Source organism: Dipodomys merriami, unplaced genomic scaffold, assembly GCF_024711535.1.
Source record: "Dipodomys merriami isolate MVZ:Mamm:240054 unplaced genomic scaffold, mDipMer1.0.p SCAF_25, whole genome shotgun sequence".
NCBI classification, from domain to species: Eukaryota; Metazoa; Chordata; class Mammalia; order Rodentia; family Heteromyidae; genus Dipodomys; species Dipodomys merriami.
Window position 1 is genome coordinate 6,112,059 of NW_027203937.1, and position 25,261 is coordinate 6,137,319.

General features: G+C 36.3%; 1 protein-coding gene and 1 pseudogene across 17 annotated transcripts in view; both read left to right on the top strand.

Moving 5' to 3' along the window:
* Picalm (phosphatidylinositol binding clathrin assembly protein) overlaps window positions 1–25,261 on the top strand; it is a 104,149-nt gene that overhangs the window by 56,584 nt on the left and 22,304 nt on the right. For 4 of the 17 annotated variants that reach the window (XM_070034836.1, XM_070034829.1, XM_070034832.1 and 1 more), the window contains exons 9-17: window positions 1,264–1,349; window positions 3,611–3,734; window positions 3,987–4,123; window positions 5,090–5,193; window positions 11,873–12,022; window positions 21,186–21,293; window positions 23,440–23,571; window positions 23,662–23,695; window positions 23,850–23,949. In XM_070034836.1, coding sequence (XP_069890937.1) covers window positions 1,264–1,349; window positions 3,611–3,734; window positions 3,987–4,123; window positions 5,090–5,193; window positions 11,873–12,022; window positions 21,186–21,293; window positions 23,440–23,571; window positions 23,662–23,695; window positions 23,850–23,949 — 975 coding nt within the window. The remainder of the gene's footprint in view (window positions 1–1,263; window positions 1,350–3,610; window positions 3,735–3,986; window positions 4,124–5,089; window positions 5,194–11,872; window positions 12,023–21,185; window positions 21,294–23,439; window positions 23,572–23,661; window positions 23,696–23,849; window positions 23,950–25,261) is intronic. The other 13 variants (XM_070034830.1, XM_070034833.1, XM_070034837.1 and 10 more) reach the window with 5 other exon arrangements.
* LOC138836335 (peptidyl-prolyl cis-trans isomerase H pseudogene) lies at window positions 13,127–13,867 on the top strand (annotated as a pseudogene).

Consider the following 25,261-nt stretch of genomic DNA (forward strand, 5'->3'; position numbering starts at 1 on the left):
ACTTTCTATGTTATTTATTTTTGTGTGTGTCACTTGGGGGACTTGAACTCTGAGCACTGTACCTGAGCTTTTTTGCTCATGGCTAATGCAGTGTCACTTGAGCCATAACTCCATTTCCAACCTTTTGGAAGATTAGAGATTAGAATCTGACAGAGATTAGATTAAAGAGTCTCACAGACTTTCTTTCCTGGGCTGGCTTTGAGCCATGAACCTCAGGTCTTAGTTTGCTTAGGAAGCTAGGATTATAAGCGTGAGCCACCAGCACCTAGCCCAGGTTTTTTTGTTTTTCTTGTGTTTTGGTTTTTTTTAATAGCACTTTCTGGTTAATGCTTTCCTTTTGTATTAATTGTAGGTGTTCTGGTTTATCCCTCTGATATCAAAGCTACTCTTAAAACTATACAAATGATCTAGTTATGGGTTATATGTAAGTGAAGTACTTATGTGTAGTTCTACATGAAAGAAGTTGATTTGATTTAGATTGAGCATATGAATGAAGTTGTTAAAATCATAATAGGGAAAGTAGGTGTTATGCTTTATGTTTTTAGATTTTGTAATCTAAGACTATGTCTCACATCTTAAGGGATATTTGAGAGGTGGGCAGATGAATGTCAGAAATCCATTCAAAGGCAATCTGGACAAACTTAACAGACGCCCTGTCTGTAAAGCAAATTTAAAAAATTAAAAGCAAATTTAAAAAAGCAAAAGGACTGGAGATATGGCTCAAGTGGTAGAGCCACTCAAGCGTGCAGCACTTCAGTGCTGCAGAACCATGGAAAGAAGAAGCTGAATACTAGTGACTCAGTGCCTGTAATCCTGACTAAGGAAACTGAGATCTCACTATTGCAGGTCAAACCTTTGCTGGAATGAAAGCCATGAGACTCTTTTCTCTAGTTGACCACCAAAATCCTGAAGTGGAGCTTTGGCTCAAATGATAGCTCACTGCCTTGTGCACAAAAGCTAAAGGACAACAAGGTTCAGACTGTGAGCACACACACATGTACACAAAAGCATATTTGGGGTAACTAAATGTCACTGATGTATTTACTTCATTTTAAAAAGAACAGAAGTTCTTCACACTGGAAAGTTTTAATTTTTAACGCAAGTAATTCTTTATATTAAAGGGACATTTGACCTGTAGCCCATAAGTTTTAAACTAGTCTTCAGTTGAAAAAAATAACCAAAAAAAAATTTACATAATACGTGACTAATTTTGGCCAGTGGCCTAATTATCATGAAATTTTCAATATTTATGTATAATTTCAGGCCCCCAGCAGTCTTCTTGATGCTTTGGAACAACATTTAGCTTCCTTGGAAGGAAAGAAAATCAAAGATTCTACAGCTGCAAGCAGGTACATATATGTAGGGTAATGACAGTATGAATTTTTTAAGGGAGCATTAAGAATCCAACTCAAGTGACAAGTTGATTAGCTTTTCTCTACCTTGATTTAAGGTGAGTTTAATTATAGTGTTAGTCTTATGGATGAAATGCGTTAATACATATAAATTATTAGAATAATTCCTGAGTGATAATCGTAATGAATCAGAATTTTGTCTATAATGTTCAACTTTCCCATAAAGAGATAATACATTGGTTTATGTGGTACTTGAGCATTACAGCCTTCATAGTAGCCCTATAAAATATGTTATAATAATGTTAGAACTCAGTTTCTACCATCAAATTTCAGTCTTTTTCTAGTGACAGTTTGTGAGGTTGACTTTTGATGTTCTTTTATTTATTTTTTATTTTTTGTCATTCTTGGGCTTGAACTCAGGGCCTGGGCACTGTCCTGACCTTCTTTTGCTCAAGGCTAGTACTCTACCACTTGAGCCACAGTGCCACTTGTATTTTTTTCTGTTTATGTGGTACTGAGGAATGGAACCCAGGGCTTTATGCATATGAGGCAAGCACTTTATCACTAAACCACATTCCCAGCCCATGATATGTTCTATTTTAATCACAGTCTATTGATCTAATGTTGCAGTTAATCTAGCAATAGCACAAAATCATCTCCTGTTGATCTTTCATTTATTTTTTTTCGTCAGTCGTGTAGACTGAACTCTGGGCCTGGGTGCTATCCCTCAGCTCTTCAGCTCAAGGCTAGTGGTCTACCGCTTGAGCTACAGCACCACTTCTGGCTTTTTCTGCTTATGTGGTGCTGAGAACTCGAACCTAGGGCCTCATGCATGCAAGGCAAGCACTCTACTACTGAGCCACATTCCCAGCCCCATCTTTTTTCTTTTTTTTTCTTTAATAATAAAAATTTAAACCCTGTAGGTATTTGTGATACATACCTGCAGTCCCAGTACTCTAGGAAGCCGAGGCAGGAGGATTTCACATTTGAGGCCAACCTGGGTTACATAGTGAGACCCTGTCATAAAGAAACAAAAATTTAACAATTTCCAAAGAAGAAAACCTTTGACTAATTTTAGTACATATTTTTAATTTCATACTGGAACTTAAGTTTCTTAGTACTATAATAACCAAAATGTTATGGCTCAGTTGATTGAGAAAATAATGGACAATTATTGTTCCATAGATTGGGTATACCTGTTTGCCTCAAATATTTATCATAAAAATCTGTTGGGCTTCTTAAATTTCTAACACACACAACAGACACAAATTAACAGACACAAACACATATTAACTCTTCATCTTCCAGATTGTATTTTTAGATTTTGCCAGTTTATGTACTAACAGTAGAAATTGATGACGTTTAGTTTATGGTATAAAGAAAAATTAATAAAGGTCAGGATAGTTCTTGTTACAATTCTTTAGCATGTTTATATTCATTCTAGAAATTAATGTTGAAGTTTATGGTCTGGTATGGATAAAAACCTGGTATTGTGAAAAGGAGGAGGCTAGTAAGAGATGGTGTATTTGCATGTATAATATTGAAAGAAAAATATACTTTCACCAAAGAGAAACTTTTACAGTAAGGAGTCGTGGACTTATGACTGGAAAACTTTAGGTTATTTGGGAAAAAAAAGTTCAATCCAGTCTCTCTATTTTTTAAAATTTTTCTATTGTGAAAATACTGTACAGAGGGTTACAATTACATGAGCAAGGTAATGAGTACATTTTTTTTTTTTTTTTTTTGGAGTCCGGTCTTGGTGCCTGAACTCTGGGCCTGGGCGCTGTCCCTCAGCTCTTCAGCTCAAGGCTAGCGCTCTACCACTTGAGCCACAGCGCCACTTCCATCTTTTTTCTTTTTGCTTATGTGGTACTGAGGAATTGAACCCAGGGCCTCATGCATGCAAGGCAAGCGCTCTACCACTGAGCCACCTTCCCAGCCCATGAATACATTTCTTACCCAGCATTGCTGCCGCCTCCTCTGATGTTCCCTTACCATCCCTTCCCTCCCACCACCTCCTCACTTAACCCCTCCCCATGCCACTCTTATGAGCCTGCAGTGAATATGTATGTCAATCAACAATGTTATAATTGCTATAATCATCTAGATCATTGATGAGAATATTTCATATGCACTAGTTTGAATCAGAAGTTAAGTTTGCAGTTAAGCCTATTGGTGGCAGAGTTGACAGATCACTTTGTGAGTTGGATATAAAGTTATTGACACAAAGCCAAATTACCTTTGTCTTATTATCCTAGAGCCACAACACTTTCCAATGCAGTTTCCTCCTTGGCAAGCACTGGCCTATCTCTGACCAAAGTGGATGAAAGGGAAAAGCAAGCAGCATTAGAAGAAGAACAGGCTCGTTTAAAAGCTTTAAAGGTAAGTGCATTTACTTCACATCAAGTAAGGTGATCATAAAATAAATGGAACCTCTGCACAGACTTAAGTTTTTCATATGTAATTACTAAATACACTGATAACTCAGTATGGATTTTCATCTTGACATAGTAGCTAGTGAAAAGAGTAATAGAATGCCTTTTAGCTACTGAAAAAAATTAGAAAGTGCTTTTTTTCAGAGGCCTTACACATAGAACTAGTTTCTAGATTCCTTATATTTCCCTTTCTTAACAGGAACAGCGCCTAAAAGAACTTGCAAAGAAACCTCATACCTCTTTAACAACTGCAGCCTCTCCTGTGTCCACCTCAACAGGGGGGTTAATGACTGCACCAGCCATCGACATATTTTCTACCCCTAGTTCTTCTAACAGGTATGGAGAGAGAGTTTGCATAACTCTTATTTTTTCTGTTGGTTGAGGGGCTTAAACTCAGGGCCTGGGTGTTGTCCCTGTACCTCTTTGTGCTCAAGGCTAGTGCTCTACCACTTGAGCCACAGTGCCACTTCCAGATTTTGAGTGGTTAATTGGAGATAAGGGTCTCACAGGGAGTTTTTTGCCTGTGCTGACTTTGAACTACGATTCTCAGATCTCAGCCTCTTGAGTAGCTAGGATTACAAGCGTGAACCATTGATGCCTGGCATTTTTGGGTAACCTTTAAATAAACGTCTTAATAGAAGTTTTGCAGATTTTTTTTTTTTTTTTTTGGCTCCGGTCGTGGGGCCTGAACTCTGGGTCTGGGCACTGTCTCTCAGCTCTTCAGCTCAAGACTAGCACTCTGCCACTTGAGCCACAGTGCCACTTTCCAGCTTTTTTCTTTTTGTTTCTGTGGTGCTGAGGAATCGAACCCAGGGCCTCATGTGTGCAAGGCAAGTGCTCTACCACTGAGTCACCTTCCCAGCCCGAGTTTTTCATATCTTTTAAGGGTTATTCATAAATTCTTACAGTAGAGGTGGTAGTAAATGATATAATTGGTATAATGTTTTAATATAAAGTGAAAGTTTATTTTGCATATTTGAGAAAGTTATGATGGCCAAATTACTAATTTATATTTTATGGAATTAGTATACAGAAATAAGTATTTTCCTGGGAAGTCACTAAGTCTTTCTAGAAAATAATTTGTTACTTGAATCCTATATAAGTTGACTATGCTGTGTTAGAATTATTTTTCCAGAAATTTGCTGTTAATATGCAGCTGTTACCTTGCTGAAACTGTTCCTTCTTTTGAAATTGAAATTATTGAAATTTTTATTTTCACTTGTCTTCTTAATTTTTTTATGCTATGTGAGAGGTATGTAATGTAGCAAAATTCATTAAACATATTTCCAAAATTTTTTTTAGCACATCAAAGCTGCCAAATGACCTGCTTGATTTGCAACAGCCAACTTTCCATCCATCTGTACATTCTATGTCAAGTGCTTCTCAGGTAGCAAGTACATGGGGAGGTAAGCATTAATAAATTCTGTTTTAGATGTTGTATAAGCGTCTTTCCATTACGTCTCCACATTTTCATTTATTATAAATGCAGTTTTAGAATTTGTGTTTAAATTATAAGATAAGGGTTAAGGAAGGTAAAATTAAATATAAAAGGAAGGACCATTCTTGTAATGTGAATTTTAATTCCATTATTAAAAAATATATAGTAATTGTATTTGGTATAGAAAATTTCTACCTATAGGGGATAAAGGCTCCCATTTGTGTAAGTATGGGATAAGGTTCTAGAAAAACTCAGTATTGTATCAGGCAGTGAAGTATGGTGTGGCAACCTTGATTATAAGGTGATCACGTAAGGATTGTGACCTAGGACCATGGTCTTTGAAGCAAAATGCTGGTCCAGGTCAGTTTTTATAGTGTGTACATATAGTTTTTAAATCATTTACTTTAGCTTTTTTTAGATTAAAAAAAATAGGTATTTTATATAACAGTTGCTAAAACATCACTTGGAAGGGAAAATAAAATTTGAGAAAGAATACTAAATAGAGAATGGCAAGATACCTTAATATTTGGCTCAGATGTAATATCTGAATTGGTAGTCCTATCTCTAAAAGGAAAGATAAATTATTCTAGTTTTATCTTTTTTTTTTTTTTTTTTTTTTTTTTTTTTTTTTTTGTCGGTCGTGGGGCTTGAACTCTGGGCCTGGGCGCTGTCCCTCAGCTCTTCAGCGCAAGGCGAGCACTCTACCACTTGAGCTATAGCGCCACTTCCGGTTTTCTGGTGGTTTACTAGAGATAGGAGTCTCACGGTCTTTCCTGCCCGGGCTGGCTTTGAACCGCGATCCTCAGATCTCAGCCTCCTGAGTAGCTAGGATTACAGGCATGAGCCACCAGTGCCCGGCTAAATTATTCTAGTTTTAAAACATACAAACTAGTACTTTTTTTAATTTAATGGTGTGAATTAAGTATGAATTTTGGACTTTTTGTGTGTGCTGGTCCTGGGGCTTGAACTCAGGGTGTAGGTGCTGTCCATGAACTTCTTTTGCTCAAGGCTAGCTCTCCTGCTTCTAGCTTTTTTAGTAGTTGTTTGGAAATAAGAGTCTCATGGACTTTACTGCGTGGGCTGGCTTCAAACCTTGATATTTAGATCTCAGCCTTCTCAGTAGCTAGGATTACAAGTATGAGCCACTGACACCCAGCTAGATTTTTTTTTTTTAAATATCCATTTCTTTAATGCCTATTGGAATATAAGCTCTGTGAAGTCAAAGCATTCTATTTTTTCCTTTTCTCTTTTTTTGCTTTAGAACTAAGGATTTTTTTAATTATTAGGGAAGTAATATATAATCTCAATGAAGTTCAGAGAAGTGTTGGATAAATACATTCACATTTCTGAAATGGGATACTGATCAGGATTATTAGTTAGAAAAAGACCTGAGCTTTACAATAGTTTGTCAGGTTTACAAATGAGTATACCAGGTTCAAGTGTTCTTAAATGATCTGCTCAAAGCTGTATCCCCAGTGACTGAGCACTTTTGAGATAGAAAGTTCATATAACATTTACTTTCTTTTTTAAAATTTACTTTCTTTAGTATACATTCTCTATAGTATATATAACATTTCAAAGATATAGAACTACAGGGCTGGGAAGGTGGCTCAGTGGTAGAGTGCTTGCCTTGCATGCATGAGGTCTTCAGTTCGATTTCTTAGCACCCACAGAAAAAACCAGAAGTGGTGCTCAAGTTGGTAGAGTGCTAGCCTTGAGCTGAAGAGCTGAGGTACAGCACCCAGGCCCAGAGTTCAGGCCCCATGACTGGCCCCCCCCCAAAAAAAAAATAATAAAAGAAATAGAACTACAGAATTCTTAATTGGGCTTATCATGTTTAGTTAATTCTTTTAATAATGAGAAGCTAATCTGCTTGAAGTGGTTGAACTGCTATGAAAGCAAATAGAACCATTACTGTTGGAAAATAATTTTAAAGTAATTTCAATCTGTATTACTTATGTTCCATGTTCTTAGGACAGATTATTCCCTAACAGTATGCATGTAGATACAATGTTATAATATATTTATGTCTTATTTTTCTGTTGGATTATTTTGCTATTTTCATAAAATTCCCACTCATTCTAACATCTAGCTTTGCTATATATAAGTAGTGAGACCATTAAAAGTACAAATCAAGTGCAGTCACGTGCAGTAAGAACAGGGGTCATAGAAATTGAGCTATTTTTTTTTAAGTTAGTAAAGGGCCCTTCAATTGCAGCAAAATTAAAACCTTTTCATATAGAGAGATGTTTGGCTTCTGAGTTGGTGATAATTTCAGGGTTATGTCTGAGTGATTAGAAAGCTGAACATTATTTTAAGACTTACAGTGAATGTATTTTTTTGAGGGGGGGGCGTAATTGGATTGGATTTATACTCAGGCCCATGTACTTACTAGGCAACACTGAGCTCAATTTTTAATACTTCATTATCCAGTCACTATTTATATGCATTTTATTTTTAAAGTTCAGACTTAAGTATAAGATAGGAAAGATTTTCATCATGGCAGTAAATTAGTTTTGTTAAAACTATTTTTTTGTGTTTATTTTTCAATGCTAGGATTCAAGTCCAGAGCCTTCCACATGCTAAGTCAATTGCTGTACAGCTGAACTGTTTCTTCAGCCTATATAGCTTTTGAAAATAACTTTACCTCTAGACACTTTAAATGTAAATTTTTTTTTTTACATATATTTGGACTTTTTTGTGCTGGTTTTGTGACTTGAACTCAAAGACTGGGCACTGTCACTGAACTTTTTTTGCTAAAGGCTAGTGCTTGAGCCACAGCTCCACTTCATGTTTTGGTGGTTCATTGGACATAAAAGGCTCATGGACTTGCCTCCCCAATTGGCTTTGAACTGTGATCTTCAGATCTCAGTCTCCTGAGTAGCTATGATTATAGGCATGGGTCTCTGACATCTTGTTTTAGTCTCTTATTTCTTTTCCTTTTGTTAGCTAGATATGGATGCTAATAAGAGACCTAGTATTTAATTTGGTTCTTAAATTAACATCAAAGAGATGACTGGTATTCCTAGTGAAAGAGAAAAGTTTCGTGTGTTTACATAAAAGGTATTTAAGATTCTAAAAAATGTGGAAGAGTAAGAGAAAGAGAAGAGGGAAAGGAAAGGAGAGACAAGAGAAAATACATAAGCTCTTCTGTTCCTTTCATTTCATTATTTTTGAACCTCTGGTTTCTTTAGGAAATTGTCTGGAGTCTGAGCCCTTGATGTTAAATAAAAATTGGTTTGTGAGAAGACGTAGGTTTTTTATTACCTTGAAAACTTAGTTACACCTATCTGAAAAATAAATATTATTATTAGTCCAGACCCAATATTATTTGAAGCAAGATTTCAAAATTTAAGTGTAAGACCATTTGAAATTTAAATTTGCTTTACCCTTAGCTGGGATGAAATACAACCTGAAAAAATTTAGTTTTCTGTATTTAAATAATCTCATTTGTTTAAATCTGAAGACTTATAAGACTGGTGTTATTTTAGTACTCGTAATTATTTTTGGACCTTTTTTTATAACTCTAGAATGAGAAAATTAAATATGCAGAATGAAATAAAATCTTACATTAACAATAAAAATCACGGACAAATTTTTTTTACAAGTTTAAGAAAATTATCAGTCTAGTAAATTCTAGTGGAATGTTTAGAACATTGCCTTATTTTGATGAGTTTGTTATTATGATATAATATCTGTTAATAGATTAACGTATTAATCAGCTGTCTTGTGATTTATCATGGTTTAGAAGTTGTTTTTCTTTATTATCTTATTGATATAAAGAAAGTACATTTTCCACATGAGTTTGTGTATTCTTCACAAGGCTGTGTCATTTAATGGGATGTGATTGAAATTAGTTGTCACTTGGATAAAAGTGTCAGTCAATAGTACAGCAGATGCGTAGCAATCATTCTTGAATGTCTTTTTCCCAGAGCCAAGAGATCTGCTAAAAAATGTCTTTTTTTCTTACTCTTTCTCTCATGGCTTTTTCCCCCCTTTTATTTCTTGTTTTGTTTGTTTTTGTTTTTTTTGACATAGATGACTAGACTCTAACCTTAATGCAGTTTCTTTCATACACATGGAGTTGGAGTAGATAACATGATATCTTTTTCCAGTTCAAAAAATTCCAATTTTTTTTTTTTTTTTTGCCAATCCTGGGGCTTGACTCTGGGCCTGGGTATTGTCTCTGAGCTTCTTTTGCTCAAGGCTAGCACTCTACTACTTGAGCCACATCACCACAGTTCTAGCCTTTTCTGTATACGTGGTACTGAGGAATCAAACCCAGGGCTTCATACATGGGAGGCAAGCACTCTACCACTAAGCTACATTCCCAGCTCTGTTTTCTATAGTTTATTTCTTTTTCTTTTCTTTTCTTTTTTTTTTAAATCTGGGTCCGGTTGTGGGGCCTTGGCGCTGTCCCTCAGCTCTTCAGCTCAAGGCTAGCGCTCTACCACTTGAGTCCCAGTGCCACTTCCGGCTTTTTTCTTTTTGCTTATGTGGTGCTGAGGAATCGAACCCAGGGCCTCATGCATGCAAGGCAAGCCCTCTACCACTGAGCCATCTTCCCAGCCCTTCTATAGTTTGTTTCTGAGTCACTGTTTTCTGATTCTGTTTTTTTTTTTTTTTTTTCTCATTCCATTTGGTAAGAATGCATAAGAGGAAAAAGTTTTTTGGGTTTGAGTGTTATAATCAGGATATTACGATCATTTTATAGGACTTGATTTTCAAGTGTGATGTTCCATAGGAATGCTTAATAATTCCTAGAAAAATACTCATGATACGAAAGTTAGAGTTTTACTAAAAGTATTATTGTGAAACCAGCCACCTGTGGTTCATTTCTGTAATGTTATCTAGGTAGCTAATACCTGGAGCATCAGGGTTCAAAGCCAGCCTGGGGAAGGAAGTCCCTAAAACTCCATCTTCATTTAACTAGCGAAATGATAGGCTAGAGGTATAGATCAAGTGGTAGAGCTCTAGCCACAATCAAGCAAGCCCATTGAATTTGAGGCTAGTTACATCTCTAGTCCCAGGAAAACAACAACAGCAAAGCTATACTTAAAGCTATACTTATACTTATTTTCTTTATACTTCCCATTTTCAAACAGTGTTTGGGATTAGAGAGTTCTTGCTTTGAGTTTATCAACTTTATGTGAACCTTGCCTATTACATAGCAAATGAGCTAGTCCTTAGGTCATTGCTACTCTTATTGTTCAATTATACAGTCTTAAAAGTACAACAGTGTACCTAAAACTAATGGTACTGTAGTATACTTCATTAAAGATAGAACTAGGTAAGAGACTGCTGATTGGAAGTATAAAGGTATCTCCTTGAACTTTTCTTTTTGGGGTTTGGTTTTTTTGGGGGGGGGAGATTTTTTTGTTTTTTGAGACAAAAATCTCAAAAACTCACTATACCTGGGTGCCAGTGGATCACACCTATAATCCTAGCTATTCAAGAGGCTGAGATGTAAAGATCAAGGTTCTAAACCAGCCCAGTCAGGAAAGTCCATAAGACTCATCTCTAATAAAGTACTAAAAAAAAATTGGAAGTGGCGCTATGGCTCAAGTGGTAGACCACTTGCCTTGAGCAAAAGAAGCTCAGGGACACTTGCCTTGAGCAAAAGAAGCTCAGGGACAGTGCCCAGGCCCAGAGTTAAAACCCAAGAACAAGCAGAAAAACAAAAAACACAAAAATTAAAAACTACGTCAACTATGTGAACTAAGCAGACCTCAGACTTCCCTTGCTGCCTCTACCTTCTGAGTGCTGGAATTACCGGTTTGTGCCACAATGGCTGGCTATCTTCTTTTGATTGTGTTACAAAGAAAAGAAAATATGATGCTATGTTTTTGCTACTCTTATTTTTATTTCTTCCTGTATTCTGCTAACTCTGAATCTCAAGAAATGGCTTTTAGTATTACTTTATCTTGAATGACATGTGGGTTCAGTGTGTATCTGGTTCTAAGGTAACTTTAGATGTAGGCATTGATGAAAAGCATATGGTAATTTTATAATAGGGAATTAATTTTTGTTATTCTTCAGAAGAATCACTTAGAGACTTAATCTTAACCTTTCGGTCATTTCAGTCTACTAAAGAATAGTCTTTCATCTCTCTTCTTAAATGTCTTAAGTTCCCTTTGCCTATCCTTAAATCTTTCCTTCATCTTTATTTTGTATTTACTGCCTTTGAACGTAAGTAGGGGGTAGCTACACACAGTCTCTTCTAATTTGAGATTACCCCTCTTTTTTGCCAGTTTACTTGTAGTGAACATTTGTCAAGTGTATTTCCCCCCCTCCACCCTTTATTTGAGTAAACACAGCTGTGTCATCAGACATTACACTCCCATCTAGGTCAGGGAGGATGGGCATAAGGTGAGTGATCTTTTATAAAAACATCTTGGTTATTTTTCTCTTTTTAAACTAACTGTTAGCTTTCTAATGTTGGAGAGAAAAATCTCTCCTTAACATGCTACTGTTGTTAATGAACCCAATGGTTCCCCCACCCCAACGATTAAATGTATTAGATGTATTTGCACTTATAATAAACAATAATATAGCTACTACTTTTCACTTTACATCTTTTGACTAATTACCATACTAATTTATTTACTTCTTTCTTCATTCTGCTGTAATTCACTCGGACTGCACAGATCCTTTCTCTGCTACTATAGATGCTGTTGATGATGCCATTCCAAGCTTAAATCCTTTCCTCACAAAAAGTAGTGGTGATGTTCACCTTCCCATTTCTTCAGATGTATCCACTTTTACTACTAGGACACCTACTCATGAAATGTTTGTTGGTAAAGTACCATTTAACATTTTTTTTCCAATTACTATTTATACTGCCTAAGTATTTCTTACATATCCATTAATTATTTTTAAAGTAGTTCATTAATTAATTTGTATTTGAGCATCAAACTTAGAAATAAATTGGACAGATTAGTCATGTAGTAAGATAACTAATATTCCTTATTTAAAACAGAGATTTAAGACAGAAAATTTCCTTTAATGTTCAACTTTTTAGTGTTTTATTCAGTATCTAATGTGGTACTCCTCTGTTATTTAGTGTTTATTAGTTTACAAAATTGGTTAAAAAGTGACATTCTTAAGTCTGGTACTGGTGGCTCAGCCTATAATCCTAGTCACTCAGGAAGCTGTGTATCTTGGTTTGAAGCCAGTCAGGGCAGGAAAGTTCATGAGACTCTAATCTCAGAATACAAAAATAAATAGAAATGGAAGTAGAGCTGTGACTCAAAAACTCAAGGACAGTACCCAGGCCCTGAGTTCAAACCCTAGGACCCATTCATGTGTGCATGCATGCATGTGTGCACACACACAAAGTAACATACTTTTAAACTTAGATGTTTACAGGTGCTCATATTATTTTCCACTGTGTTTGGGCAAAACATTGGTTGTCATTCTTAGTAGTGGATCTTAAATCTGTTTTGTTTTTATTTTTTTAACTTTATATTGTCTAATATTCTTTAAGTACTCTCATTCTTAAGAGTTTCACTTTATTGTGCTAACTAGGAAGTATGTGTCCTATTTAGTGAAGTTGAAAAGCAGTTTGGCCTAAATAACCTACCACTGGAATATAAAAGGCAAAATTGTACATCAGCACTGTACAATTCTAGTATATTAGTATATACTTAAGCAAAGCAATATGTTCTTAATCTATGCTAATAGCACACCCACATCCCCTTTTTGAGATGTCACTCTGTAGCCTAGGTTGACCTAGAACTCAAGACCAGGAGTGCTAAGTCTTCACCTCCACACTCAGCTCTTACCTCCTTAAAAAGTGTAAAACCAAGGGAAGAGGTGACACTACTAAAAAAGAAATGTAGTGTGCAGGGAGGAGTTGGGGAGCAAAGGGGTGGTAGGGGAAAACAAAGGAGGGATTAACAATGCTCCATAGGAAATGTACTCATTGCCTTACTCATGTAACTGTAATCCCTCTGTACAGTATCTTTACAATAAAAAAATATATATTACGGGTTGGAGCCATGGTGGTGGCAAATTCAAGCCCCATCAACCCCATTGTGTTCTTTGATGTTAGCATTGGTGGTCAGGAGGTTGGATTGTAAGATTGAGCTATTTGCAGATGTTGTGCCTAAGACAGCTGAGAACTTTAGGCAGTTCTGCACTGGAGAATTCAGAAAAGATGGGGTTCCAATAGGATACCGAGGGAGCACTTTCCACAGGGTTATAAAGGATTTCATGATTCAGGGTGAAGATTGCCAGTATTTACCAGGGGCATTTGCAAATGAAAAAATTTTAAACTTAAACACTCCGCTCCATGCCCACTTTCTCTGGCAAGCGGTGGTCCCAGTACAGATGGCTGTCAGTTCTTTATCACCTGCTCTAAGTGTGATTGGCTGGATGGGAAGCATGTGGTGTTTGGCAAAATCATTGATGGACTTCTAGTGATGAGAAAGATTGAGAATGTTCCCACAAGCCTCAACAAGTTGCCTGTGGTAATCTCACAGTGTGGGGAGATGCAGTCTTGATGAAGACTGATTCAGGTCGTCCCTTGCCCTGGATGATGTTTTGGCTCTTGGTTTTTGCTTCCCCACCTGCTACCACTTCATTTGATAAAGAGACCATGGAAGTGCACAGACTAGAACCAGTATTATCTGTGTAAATTTTCTATTGTAAATAAAGGATTTTTTAATGTGTGAAAAATACATATGTATATTAAAAAAAGAAATGTACTTACATACCTGCAACTGACTTATATCACTGCAGTCCCTCTATGTCACCTTTTTCAATTAAAAATCTTTTTTTTTTCAATGTAGAACTACTTGCTGGGTGCTGATGGCTCATGCCTGTATTCCTAGCTACTCAGGAGGCTGAGATCTTGAGGATTGCAGTTCAAAGCCAGCCCAGGCAGGATGTCTGTGAAATTCTTATCTCCAATAAAGCATCAGAAAACAGGAAGTGGCTCTGTGGCTCAAGTGGTGGAGCGCTAGCTTTGAGCTGAAGAGCTGAAGGACAGCACCCAGGTCCAGAGTTCAAATACCATGACTAAAAAAATAAAATGAAATAAAATAAAAATGTAGAACTGCTTTCATTTTGTTCAGAAAAACAGCTTGAGGTACTGCAGATTTAAGGGGTTTTTGGTTTGTTTTTCTTTGTTCTTTTGGTGCTGGTCCTAGGGCTTAAACTCAGGGCCTAGGCACTATCTCAGAGTTTGTTTTTTTGCTCAAGGGTAGCGCTTTGCCACTTGAGCCACAGCTGTGCTTTCAGCGTTTTTGATAGTTTATTGAAAATAAGAGTCTCATTGCTTTTTCTGCCTGCGCTGGCTTCAAACTGAGATCCTCAGATTTCATCCTCTAGAGTAGGATTATAGGTAAGAGTCACTGGCACCCCATGAACTTAAGTTTTGGTTAAAACAACAAGCAGAATGTTCTTTGTATATCCTAAACAGATCAGGTGGCTACATCTAGTCTTCTTAGGTAAATTTGAAAGAAAGGAAGAAAGGGGAAGGATATGAAAGGAAAGGAACTAGAAAACAAGTGTATAGAAGACATTAATTAGAGAAAGTCCCAAGTCAGACATTCTAGTATATCCAAAGTCCAATTGTTGATTTAAATGATTTCTTCTTGTGATTGTAATACAGGTTTATCAGCCCTGTTCTGTAGATTTAATCCAGGATGATTCGAGAAGAGCTGTGTGTCTACATATCCTCTACCCTGCCAGAGGAAGATGTTTGTGTCATAATAAATGTTCAATCTTTTATGTAATTTTCCTCATTAAAGCTATAAGAGCTCTAATTTAAGTCAAAAAGAATCTGTTTTAGTCCTTATGCCATGAATTGTCTGTGTGAACTAGTAAAGCTAGACATTAGAAGACAGATTAGTATTGTCGGAAAAGCCAACTGCTTTTATTTCTTTTCTTAATGACAGCTTTTTGTATTCCTTTAAAATTTGATATATGTAGTATATATATATATATATATATATATATATATATATATCACTTAATGGAACACTTATTAGAGCTTTATGTTCTTTTTTGGTGAACTGTAACTTGAAGAATACTAAGTGCTTTGGACCCACATATTTTTTAATTAATTCTTTTCAGTTCATTACACCCTTCACTGTCTCTTTTCTTTTTTTTCTCCCTCCCTTTTTTCCTCTCTTCCTTTTCTCTTCCTCTCTCTGCCCTTCTTGTCAGAATTTTCTTAGCACTCAAATTTACCCTAATATTACTCTTATATGCCATGTGTCTTCTATAGTAGTTAGCTTATTTGAATGTATATTAACAATAATCTCTTTAAACTTACTGATTTATTCTGGAAAGTTTTCTTAAAATTTTCTCAATTTTTTTTGAGGAAAACGACTTTGCTTAGGGAGAACAAGATGTCTGATTTTGCTTTACTTAGTTAAACACACTGATTTTGTGAATACATGCCTGTTATGTTTTCACTTTAGTACATACTCAGGACTTGTAAATATTCTGGAGTATATGACATTTAAATGCCATAAGCTTGTGAAGTTTAAAGCTCTTTTTGCATTCATGTGTCTCTTTCCAAATACAGTCATTGGCCATTGCAGAAGTAGTAAAACATCAATGTCCAGTTGATATTTAACTTTATTAAAGTTTGTTACTAGATTTTCTTAGTTTAAGTTAACAATTAAAAGGGTATGTACTTAGCTGGGTGCTGGTGGCTCACGCCTGTAAGCCTAGCTGCTCAAGAGGCTGAGATCTAAGGATTGTGGTGCAAAGCCAGTCGGGCAGGAAAGTCCCTGAGACTCTTATCTCCAATTAACCACAGAAAACACGAAGTGGTGCTGTGGCTCAAGTGTTAGAGCACAGGGACAGCACTCAGACCCAGAGTTCAAGCCCCACCACCGATGGGGGGAAACAAAATGTATATACTGGGAGAGAGTGAGGGAAGGGATGACATTACCTTTATAATAACAATAAATTATTTTTTAAGTATAGAGTACAACAGAAGAAATAAGGTTATTGGCTGGTAGTAAGAATTGGGCATGGCTAAATATATTTTAAAATAGAATTGTGAGTGCATTTGAGAGAAGAAAATATGCTTGAAATCTAGTAAATTTGAGTTTGAATTTCAGTCCTTTGTAAGCTGTATGATTTTTTTAAACAAGTATCATTTAAAAATAGATTATCTTGCAAGATTGTCAGTTACAAATATGACTTTTTAACACACACATACAACACACAGGATTGTTACCTTAGAAATACACTGCTTGCTTCTGCAATAGCTAGTACAATTTATTTAAAATTTCCTTTCACTTTTTCCCCTGTCCACACAGATTGTTCAGACTTGAAGTACATGCTTTGCACTTATGTATCTTTTTTAACCTACGGTTAGGTAATACTTTAATTTTATCAATTGACACCTTGGGGGACTTAAGAGAAATCTCCCCTCTTTTTTTTTTAAAGCTTTGGGCTGGTCTTTTTATTTTATTTTATTTTATTTTATTTTATTTGAGAACATACTGTACAGAAGGGGCTACAATTACATGGGCAGGATAATGCATATATTTCTTACCAAGCATTGCAGCCTCCTCCTTTGTTTACCCATCACCTCCCTTCCCAGCCTCCCCCCTTCCCCCCACCCAATCATACCCCCTTCCTCCCCCCCACACCGACATTGTAAAGCTGGTTTTGACATGACATTTTGTACTTCTCATTGTTGCAACAGGTCCACCTGAATCCTTAAACGACTTGTTTGTCCCCATCTCCTCCACATGTTATACTGACATCAAATATAGTGAAAGCGGGGGTTACACTGTGGGGGAGGGACATACAAAGCAACAAAGAAATAATCTTATCAATGCATTAGAAACACATGCATGAAAGAAACGAAAACATTAAAATACATATTTAAGGGTTCGTTTTCCTAACATCACATTATCTGACCTTTTCCGCTTGACTCATACCTATACTAGATATTGCAAATAAGGGAAACCATGGGACCTATGTTTCTTTGGGCCTGGCTTACTTCACTTAATATAATTTTTTCCAAGCCTTTCCATTTCCTAACAAATGGGGAAATGTCATTCTTTCTGATGGAGGCATAGAATTCCATCGTGTATATATACCACATTTTCTTGATCCATTCATCTACTGAGGGGCATCTGGGTTGGTTCCATATCTTAGCTATGGTAAATAATGCTGCAATAAACATAGTTGTGCTGGTAGCTTTAGTGTGGTCTTGTTTGTAAATATTTGGGTAAATGCCTAAAAGTGGGATTGCTGGATCATAGGGAATCTCCCCTCTTTAAGTAAATAAAAGTTGTTTTGTATTACAATAAGTAGGATTCCTTCCTTCCTTCTTTGCTTGCTTGCTTCTTATTCTCTTTCTTTCTTCAAGGATTTTAGTATAATAGAATTAAATTAGGGAGAAATAGAAAAAGAGAACATTTCCTTCTCCCTATGCAGGTAAATAGGAACTAGTGATTCTAATAGGCTGGCTGTTACCAAATTTTAGAAAGCTGAGATGATATATAGCAGGAAAAGATAAGAATTTGATGCATTTGATCTAATTACAAGTTGTTCCATGTGTAATGCAAGATTCAGGTTAGTAATATAATCTCCAGAAATCTTTAAAGATCAGTATATATGCTCTGTCTGTGGGAGGGAGGAGGGGAAGGACAATTGGCAATAAGAATCTTAAGGACTTTACTACCCAGGCTGTATTTGCACTTTGATCTTCAGATCTTAGCCTTCTGAGGAGCTAGAATTACAAGTGTGAGCCACCAGAGCCCAGCTGAAGAACAGTATTAGATACGTCTTCTGTGTTGGTAGTAGAATGGGCACATAAATAAGATAAATCTTTATCATTGGGTCTTAATTTAAGGAGTTGTGAGAACCAAAGTCTGTGATGTAATTAAAAATTGTACTCTTAATGTTAGTAAATTGATAAATCTAGAATTTTTTTTTTTTTAATCAGTCATGGGGCTTGAACTTAAGGGCCTGGTCACTGTCCTTAAGCTCTTTTGCTCAAGACTAGTGCTCTACCACTTTTGAGACACAGCACCACTTCCAACTGTCTGGCAGAATTGAAGATAAGAGTTCCAGGGACTTTCCTGCCCAGGCTGGCTTCAAACTGTGATCCTCAGATCTTAGCCTCCTGAGTAGTTAGTATTACAATCATGAGCCACCAGTGCCTAGGTTAGAATTTTTAAGTATCATTTTTCTTCCCCTTTCCTTCTCTCTCTCTCTCCTTTTCTTTCTCTCTGTCCTTCCCTCCCTCCCCCTTCTCTCTTTCTTCCTTTCTTTTCTTTCTCCCTCCCTCCCTCTTCCTTTCTTCCCTCCATGCCTCCCCCTCTGCCCCCCACACCCCTGTTCTTTCTTTCTTTTTGGTGTTGGTCATGGGGCTTGAACTCAAGCTTGTGGGCAGTGTCCCTAAATAGTTGTTGCTGTTGTGTTTTTTTGTTTTTTGGGTTTTTTTTTTTTTTTTTTTGCTCAAGGATAGTATTCTACTTGAGTAACAGTTCTGCTTCTAGCTTCATCGTGTTTAATTGGAGGTAAGAGTCTTACAAAGTTCTTACTCAGACTGGCTTCAAACTATAATCCTCAGATTTCAGTGTCCTAACTGGCTGGGATTACGGATATGACACCAGAGTCCAGCTAATACCTTATTTCATTTTTCTGTTGAATATAATGCCAGTATTTGCTCTTCCAAATACTTTGGATGATCAAGAGATTTATGTATGAAATTATTTTGTGTTTTGGTAATGTTTCTGTTCTCTTCATAAAGGCAGTATCTTTGAATTAAGAGTAGTTTAAGAGCCAGGCACTGGTGGCTCATTGTAATCCTAGCTAAGAAGGCAGAGATCTAAGGATCTTGATTTGAAGCCAACTGAGGAAGGAAAGTCTGTGAGACTTATCCCTAGCTAACCACCAAAAAGGCTGAAAGTGAAGCTGTGTGACTCTGGTAGTAGAACAGAAAAGGTAAGGGAATATGGCTTAATGGTAGAGTGCTTGCCTAGCATTCATGAAGCCCTGGGTTGATTTCCTCAGTACCACAGAAAAAGCTGGAAGTGGCACTGTAGTTCAAGTGGTAGAAGCTAGCTTTGAGGAAAAGAACATCAGGGACAGTGCCCAGACCCTGAATTCAGGCCCCAGGACTGGCAAAAAATAAAAATAAACAGATCTTAAAGGAAAAATTTTTTTTAAAGGTAAGGGACAGACAGCACCCAGCCTCTTGAGTTGAAGCCCAGTACCAACACAAACATAAAGTAGGATTGGACTATGATTATTCTTGTATGTTAGTTTTAAAAATGTACCCTACCGCTCTACAGAATATTCATTTTATGATCCAAAATGCTACCTTTAAAGTAATACTATTGTGTTATTAGTCATTATTTGTTTGTTTGTGCTAGTACTGTGGCTTTAACTCAGGTCCTGGGTGCTGTCCTTTTACCACTTGAACCACGGCTCTACTTTTGGCTCTTCTGGTTATTAATTGGAGATAAGAGTCTCTTAGACTTCTCCTTTGTGAGATAGCTTCAAAAGACAAATCTTCAGATCTCAGCTTCCTTAATAGCTAATATTACAGTTTTGAACCACAGTTACTGGCTTACTTGTTGTTCACATTTAGACACTACTGGTAATAATGATCATTTTCTGGCTTTTTGTGTCTTTGAAGACCTTTCTTGGACTTTCTAACAAGTCGTCGTCTTACAATTTTCTTTAAAATCTGTCTTTTCTAGTACAGTTATTTTATCCTTGTGCTTATATATATCCTAGTGAATTACATGTAGAATTTACAGTGAGGTTCTGACTAAAGGTGATTCAGCAGAAATAGAACTTTGAGATGAAAAAGACCTTAGTGAGCTATTTAACAACCTTCTGCCAGGTGAAAGAACTTTTGGTTAGATAGACTGGTACTTATCTGAAAAGTTATCTGGTAATACAGAGGTATATAGTCATATGACAAACCTAATAGTTTTAGTTGGTTTTTATTGTTCTTGTTAGCCTCTATAATTTGAGAACCTCACTTTCAGTAATGTACCTCACATGTGAAAAAGCTTTTTAGCCCAGGATGAATGAGTCTCAAAGACGTTAGCTTGATGTTTGCTTGCCTCATACTACTGGTGCCAGTATAATTACCATAGCAAGAAAAGATATATAAGTGTACTGCTTATGAGTTGATGTTTCAAATCAGACTTAAGTGAATTAGCACATTAGATTATATATTTCTTGGCCCGGTTCTTGGAAATTAGAGAGTGGTTTGGAGTTTTTGTTCTACTATTCTAAAAGCAGTTGGACACAGACAGACATTGAGATTAGTGGACTGCAACTTTTAGAATCCCACAGCTTCTCCAATGAATTTAAACTGTGTAGTGTTTGGTTAACTCTCTAGGAAAAAGAAGGGAAAAAAGAAGATAGAGTGTAGATAGGAGGAATTAAAGTATCTTGAGAATACTAAGATTCATATTTTTTAAGTATTGTAGAATACTTATTTTTTATTCTCGATTGATTTACTTGCATTGCATATATGTTTTGCTTCATGGGAAATCCTAGAGTTCAGATGGCTTTGATTTATAAAAGATTACAACATACAATTGGGATTGGGGGGAAGGGGGAGGCTGGGAAGGGATGTGAAGGGTAAACAAAGGAGGAGGCTGCAATGCTTGGTAAGAAATGTACGCATTATCCTGCCCATGTAATTGTAACTCCTCTGTACAGTATGTTCACAAATAAAATAAAATTAAATTAAAAAAAAAGATTACAACATACAAAATTAAGGTAAAAGATAGCAAAAGTTTATTCCTATAATGAAGCAAACCAGTAATTTGATGTCAGTTTGTTGTTTTCTTGGTAGATGATTTTGTTAGGAAAAAAGTAATCACCATAAAAATATGGCATTGATTTTTTTGACTAGAGAATTTACTTTTTCACCTGTTGGCCAATTATTAAATATATATATACATTTAATGGGTAAAGAATTGAGCTTTTTTACATTTTGATTTTTTTCAGGATTCACTCCTTCTCCAGTTGCACAGCCACATCCTTCAACTGGCCTTAATGTTGACTTTGAATCTGTGTTTGGAAATAAGTCTACAAACATTATTGTGGATTCTGGCGGTAAGAAAACAATTTTTTATGAAATGTACCATAATGTACATTCTGTGTAAGGACAGGTAGAGCTACTTTTAGCATTTCTTTTTTTTTTTTTTTTTTTTTTTTGTCGGTCGTGGGGCTTGAACTCTGGGCCTGGGCGCTGTCCCTCAGCTCTTCAGCTCAAGGCGAGCGCTCTACCACTTGAGCTACAGTGCCACTTCCGGTTTTCTGGTGGTTTATTGGAGATAGGAGTCTCACGGTCTCTCCTGCCCGGGCTGGCTTTGAACCGCGATCCTCAGATCTCAGCCTCCTGAGTAGCTAGGATTACAGGCGTGAGCCACCAGTGCCCGGCTACTTTTAGCATTTCTAAGTAGATTAAATTGAAGTAGCCAATGAAATTGGCTACCTTTCCCCAGGCTACTAGATTAGAACCTCAAGGACTTATTTTTTCTGCCATTGCTGAGGTTTGAACTAGAGAGTAGATGCTATTCCTGAGCCGCAGCTCTGTTTTTGGCTTTTTTTTTTTTTTTAATTAATTAGAGATCATATTCTTAGCAGACTGGCTTTGAACCATGATCCTCAAATCTTAGCCTCTTGAGAAGCTAGGATGACAGGTGTGAGCTACTAGCACCTGGCAAGGATGTATTCTTGGTGATAGTTTTAGATTGGGAAAGCTTTTGTACCACAACAAAGTAACAGAGCAAAACAGATTTTAATAGTATGCTAAGTGGCTAATGACTATAGAATGCTGTGCCTTCTTAGTCATAATGAATAATAATTTATATATCTTACTGTATGAAATTGGCTGCTTTTGAGCTGGTAGATATAAATGTATATCTTGGCTTATTTGATAATCTGTATATAGCTAGAATATACAAGGTCTGTGGGTATAGGAGCTCTTATTGTTAAGAGTGATTGTTACTATATCGTGTTTATTCATTTGTCTTAAAAGAACTTCTTGACTGTAGGGAAAAATTTGTACTTTGTGCTTCTAGTAATTTAAAATTTATAAAGTTTTTATCAAATTTAGACCACATACTTCTTATGAGACGACCATTGACTTTGGCCTGGTAATTAAAATTTAGCTTATGAATTAGGGATGTTGGCTGGTATAAGTGCCTGCCTACAAGTTTGAAGCCCCGAACTTCTCAAAAAAAAACAACTTATATTCTTACTTGTATAACATATAGTTGTCCATAGAAGAAACGCATTTAAATGTGTGGAATATGTGTTAAATGTATATATAGGTTCTTTTGGTGGTACTGGGGTTTGTACTTGATGGTACTGTACTACTTCAGTCACCTCTCTAGCCCAAGAATTTATTTTTATTCACTATAATTGTTTTATAATGTTTTTTTTGGGGGGGAGGGAGTCTTGACCTCTGGGCTTGGGCACTATCCCTCGGCTCTTCAGCTCAAGGCGAGCGCTCTAATGCTTGAGCTAGAGTGCCACTTCTGGTTTTCTAGTGTTTTTATTGGAGATAAGAGTCTCATGGACTTTGCTGCCCGGGCTGGCTTTGAACCGTGATCCTCAGATCTCAGCCTCCTGAGTAGCTAGGATTACAGGCTTGAGCCACCGGCACCCGGCTAATCATATATTTTTTATTTTACCACATAACATTTTATTATACCATTAAGTACCTGAGTACTTTTATTTGGTGGAATTTGCATTTATCATTTACCCTTTGGTGAAGAACCTTAGGAATTTGATTTCCATTTTCAAGAAATACTTTTAGGTGAGTTTATGCTATTCTATTATTGCATAGGTATAAGTTAATTTATATACTTTGTACTTTGAAGAGTATGAAACAGTTCCACAAATACGATTTCTCAAAACAAACTTTGCAAAGTTGCAGATATCTATTTTCTACTTATATTGCTTTATGCATAACTGAGTATTCTGAGGCCAGGGGAAGAATTATGTTTCATATCCTTCCCCTTACTATAATTTTGTTAAATGGTCTGTCAAAGCAAGTGCAGCTTTCTCAATCAGTTCACTTTGAGGGGTAAACTTTCCATCAAGGATATTTACTAATGCCCTGGTTTTGTTATATTGGTTTTTTGGGGAGAACTTTTCCAGTAAACAAGGAGAAAAGGAAGGACCTCTTTTAGAAAGCTGTAGCACTATAAAGTTCCTTACAAATCCTATTTCGTCTGTTTGTAACTTTAAGGCTTTGATGAACTAGGTGGACTTCTCAAACCAACAGTGGCCTCTCAGAATCAGAGTCTTCCTGTTGCCAAACTTCCACCTAACAAATTAGTGTCTGATGACTTGGATTCGTCTTTAGCCAACCTTGTGGGAAGTAAGTAGAGTTTGGATTCTTTGCTCATCTTTAAGTTGTTTTATTAAATTAAATCTAGTTTTAAAATGTTTTCTTTTTCTCCTTTCCTAGATCTTGGCATTGGAAATGGAACCACTACTAAGAAGTAAGTATTTTCTTTGTATTCTTTCCTATGTGTTGTTTTGAAGTTGATTTGGCTTTTATCTCTGAGTCTACATCATAAATGTTCTGTTTACTCTAAGTACTATACAAAATTTTATGATGTGTCTTTTAATATCCTTACTTATGTTTATTTAAAGTGATGTAAATTGGAGCCAGCCAGGTGAAAAGAAGTTAACTGGAGGGTCTAACTGGCAACCAAAGGTTGCTCCAACAACTGCTTGGAATGCTGCAACAATGGTGAGTTGGTATATGCTAATTATATACTACTTGATATATAGTAACACCTGAATAATTAATCATGTATATAGCTTGAAAAATGTAAAGTAATCACAAAATGGAAAGACCATTGAGAGTTTTAGCATTGAATTTTTAATTCCTTTTTTTAAGTTGTTGACTATTTTCCAGGTACATTTCAGTACCTAACATATTTAAAGGTTACATTGTGCTGAGCATTTTTTGGCATCATTTTAATAAATAATATACGATCTTATTTGGTATAATCCTTATAGGAGTGAACCCTGTGGGGTAGGAACTATTAGTCTCTGGATTTTATAGATGAGGAAATAGAGGCACAGTTAAGAAGTATGCCCCACATCACAGAGCTCTTAGGTGACTGTGCTGTTTTAGAACTCAGGATCTTGGGAGCTGTGCTCTTAATCACTACCACATATTGTTGCTCTAAATGTATTACTTGTTGTAATATAAAATCTGATTTTTGTTCATATCACACTTTTTTTGCCTGGTCCTGTGGCTTGTACTCTGGTCTGGCCTTTGCCCTTGAACTTCTTTTGCTCAAGGCTAGTGCTCTATCACTTGAGCCACAATCCACTTCCAGCTTTTTTGGAGATAGGAGTCTCATGGACTTTGCTGCCCTGGCTGGCTTTGAACCATGATCCTCAGATATCAGCCTTCTGAGTAGCAAGGATAATTGGCATGAGCCACCAGCTCCTGGTACCATTATTATTTTTCAATCTTTGTATTTTCTTAGTTCTTGTTAATATGATTTTTTTAATGAGTTGAGCTTTATTCTGATAGTAATAATTTAAAGTCACATGAGACTAGTAACTAACCATTACTAGGGAAAATATGTACATATACTCATATATCTCACATATTGTAATTTTAAATCCTTCATTCCACTAGATTCTGATTTCCTTATTTTACAAAAGAAAATAAGGCCATTCCACTAACCAATGCCAGCATTTGAATTTTAACCTGGATTATCTGGCCCCAGAACTTCTTGCAAATCACTGTAATACCTCCCTCCTCCCCAACTTTCTCTGTTATACCTTAGCTGGAAGTGAGCTGTATTTGGCAACTCAGTTTTTTTACTCCTCTGCACATGTGCATCAATGACCACAAGTAGTGATATTGAGGTTATAAGATTTAGCACATAGATAGATTTGCAAATAGGAAATCCAGAGTAATGGGGATCAGCTATTAATCCTCAGTACATATCAAATAGCGTCTAGTACTGAAGAAGGTTCTAGTAATGTTTTAATTACTCTTAACTTGTTATGTCCAGAATAGCTTTGTGGTTATTTCCCTG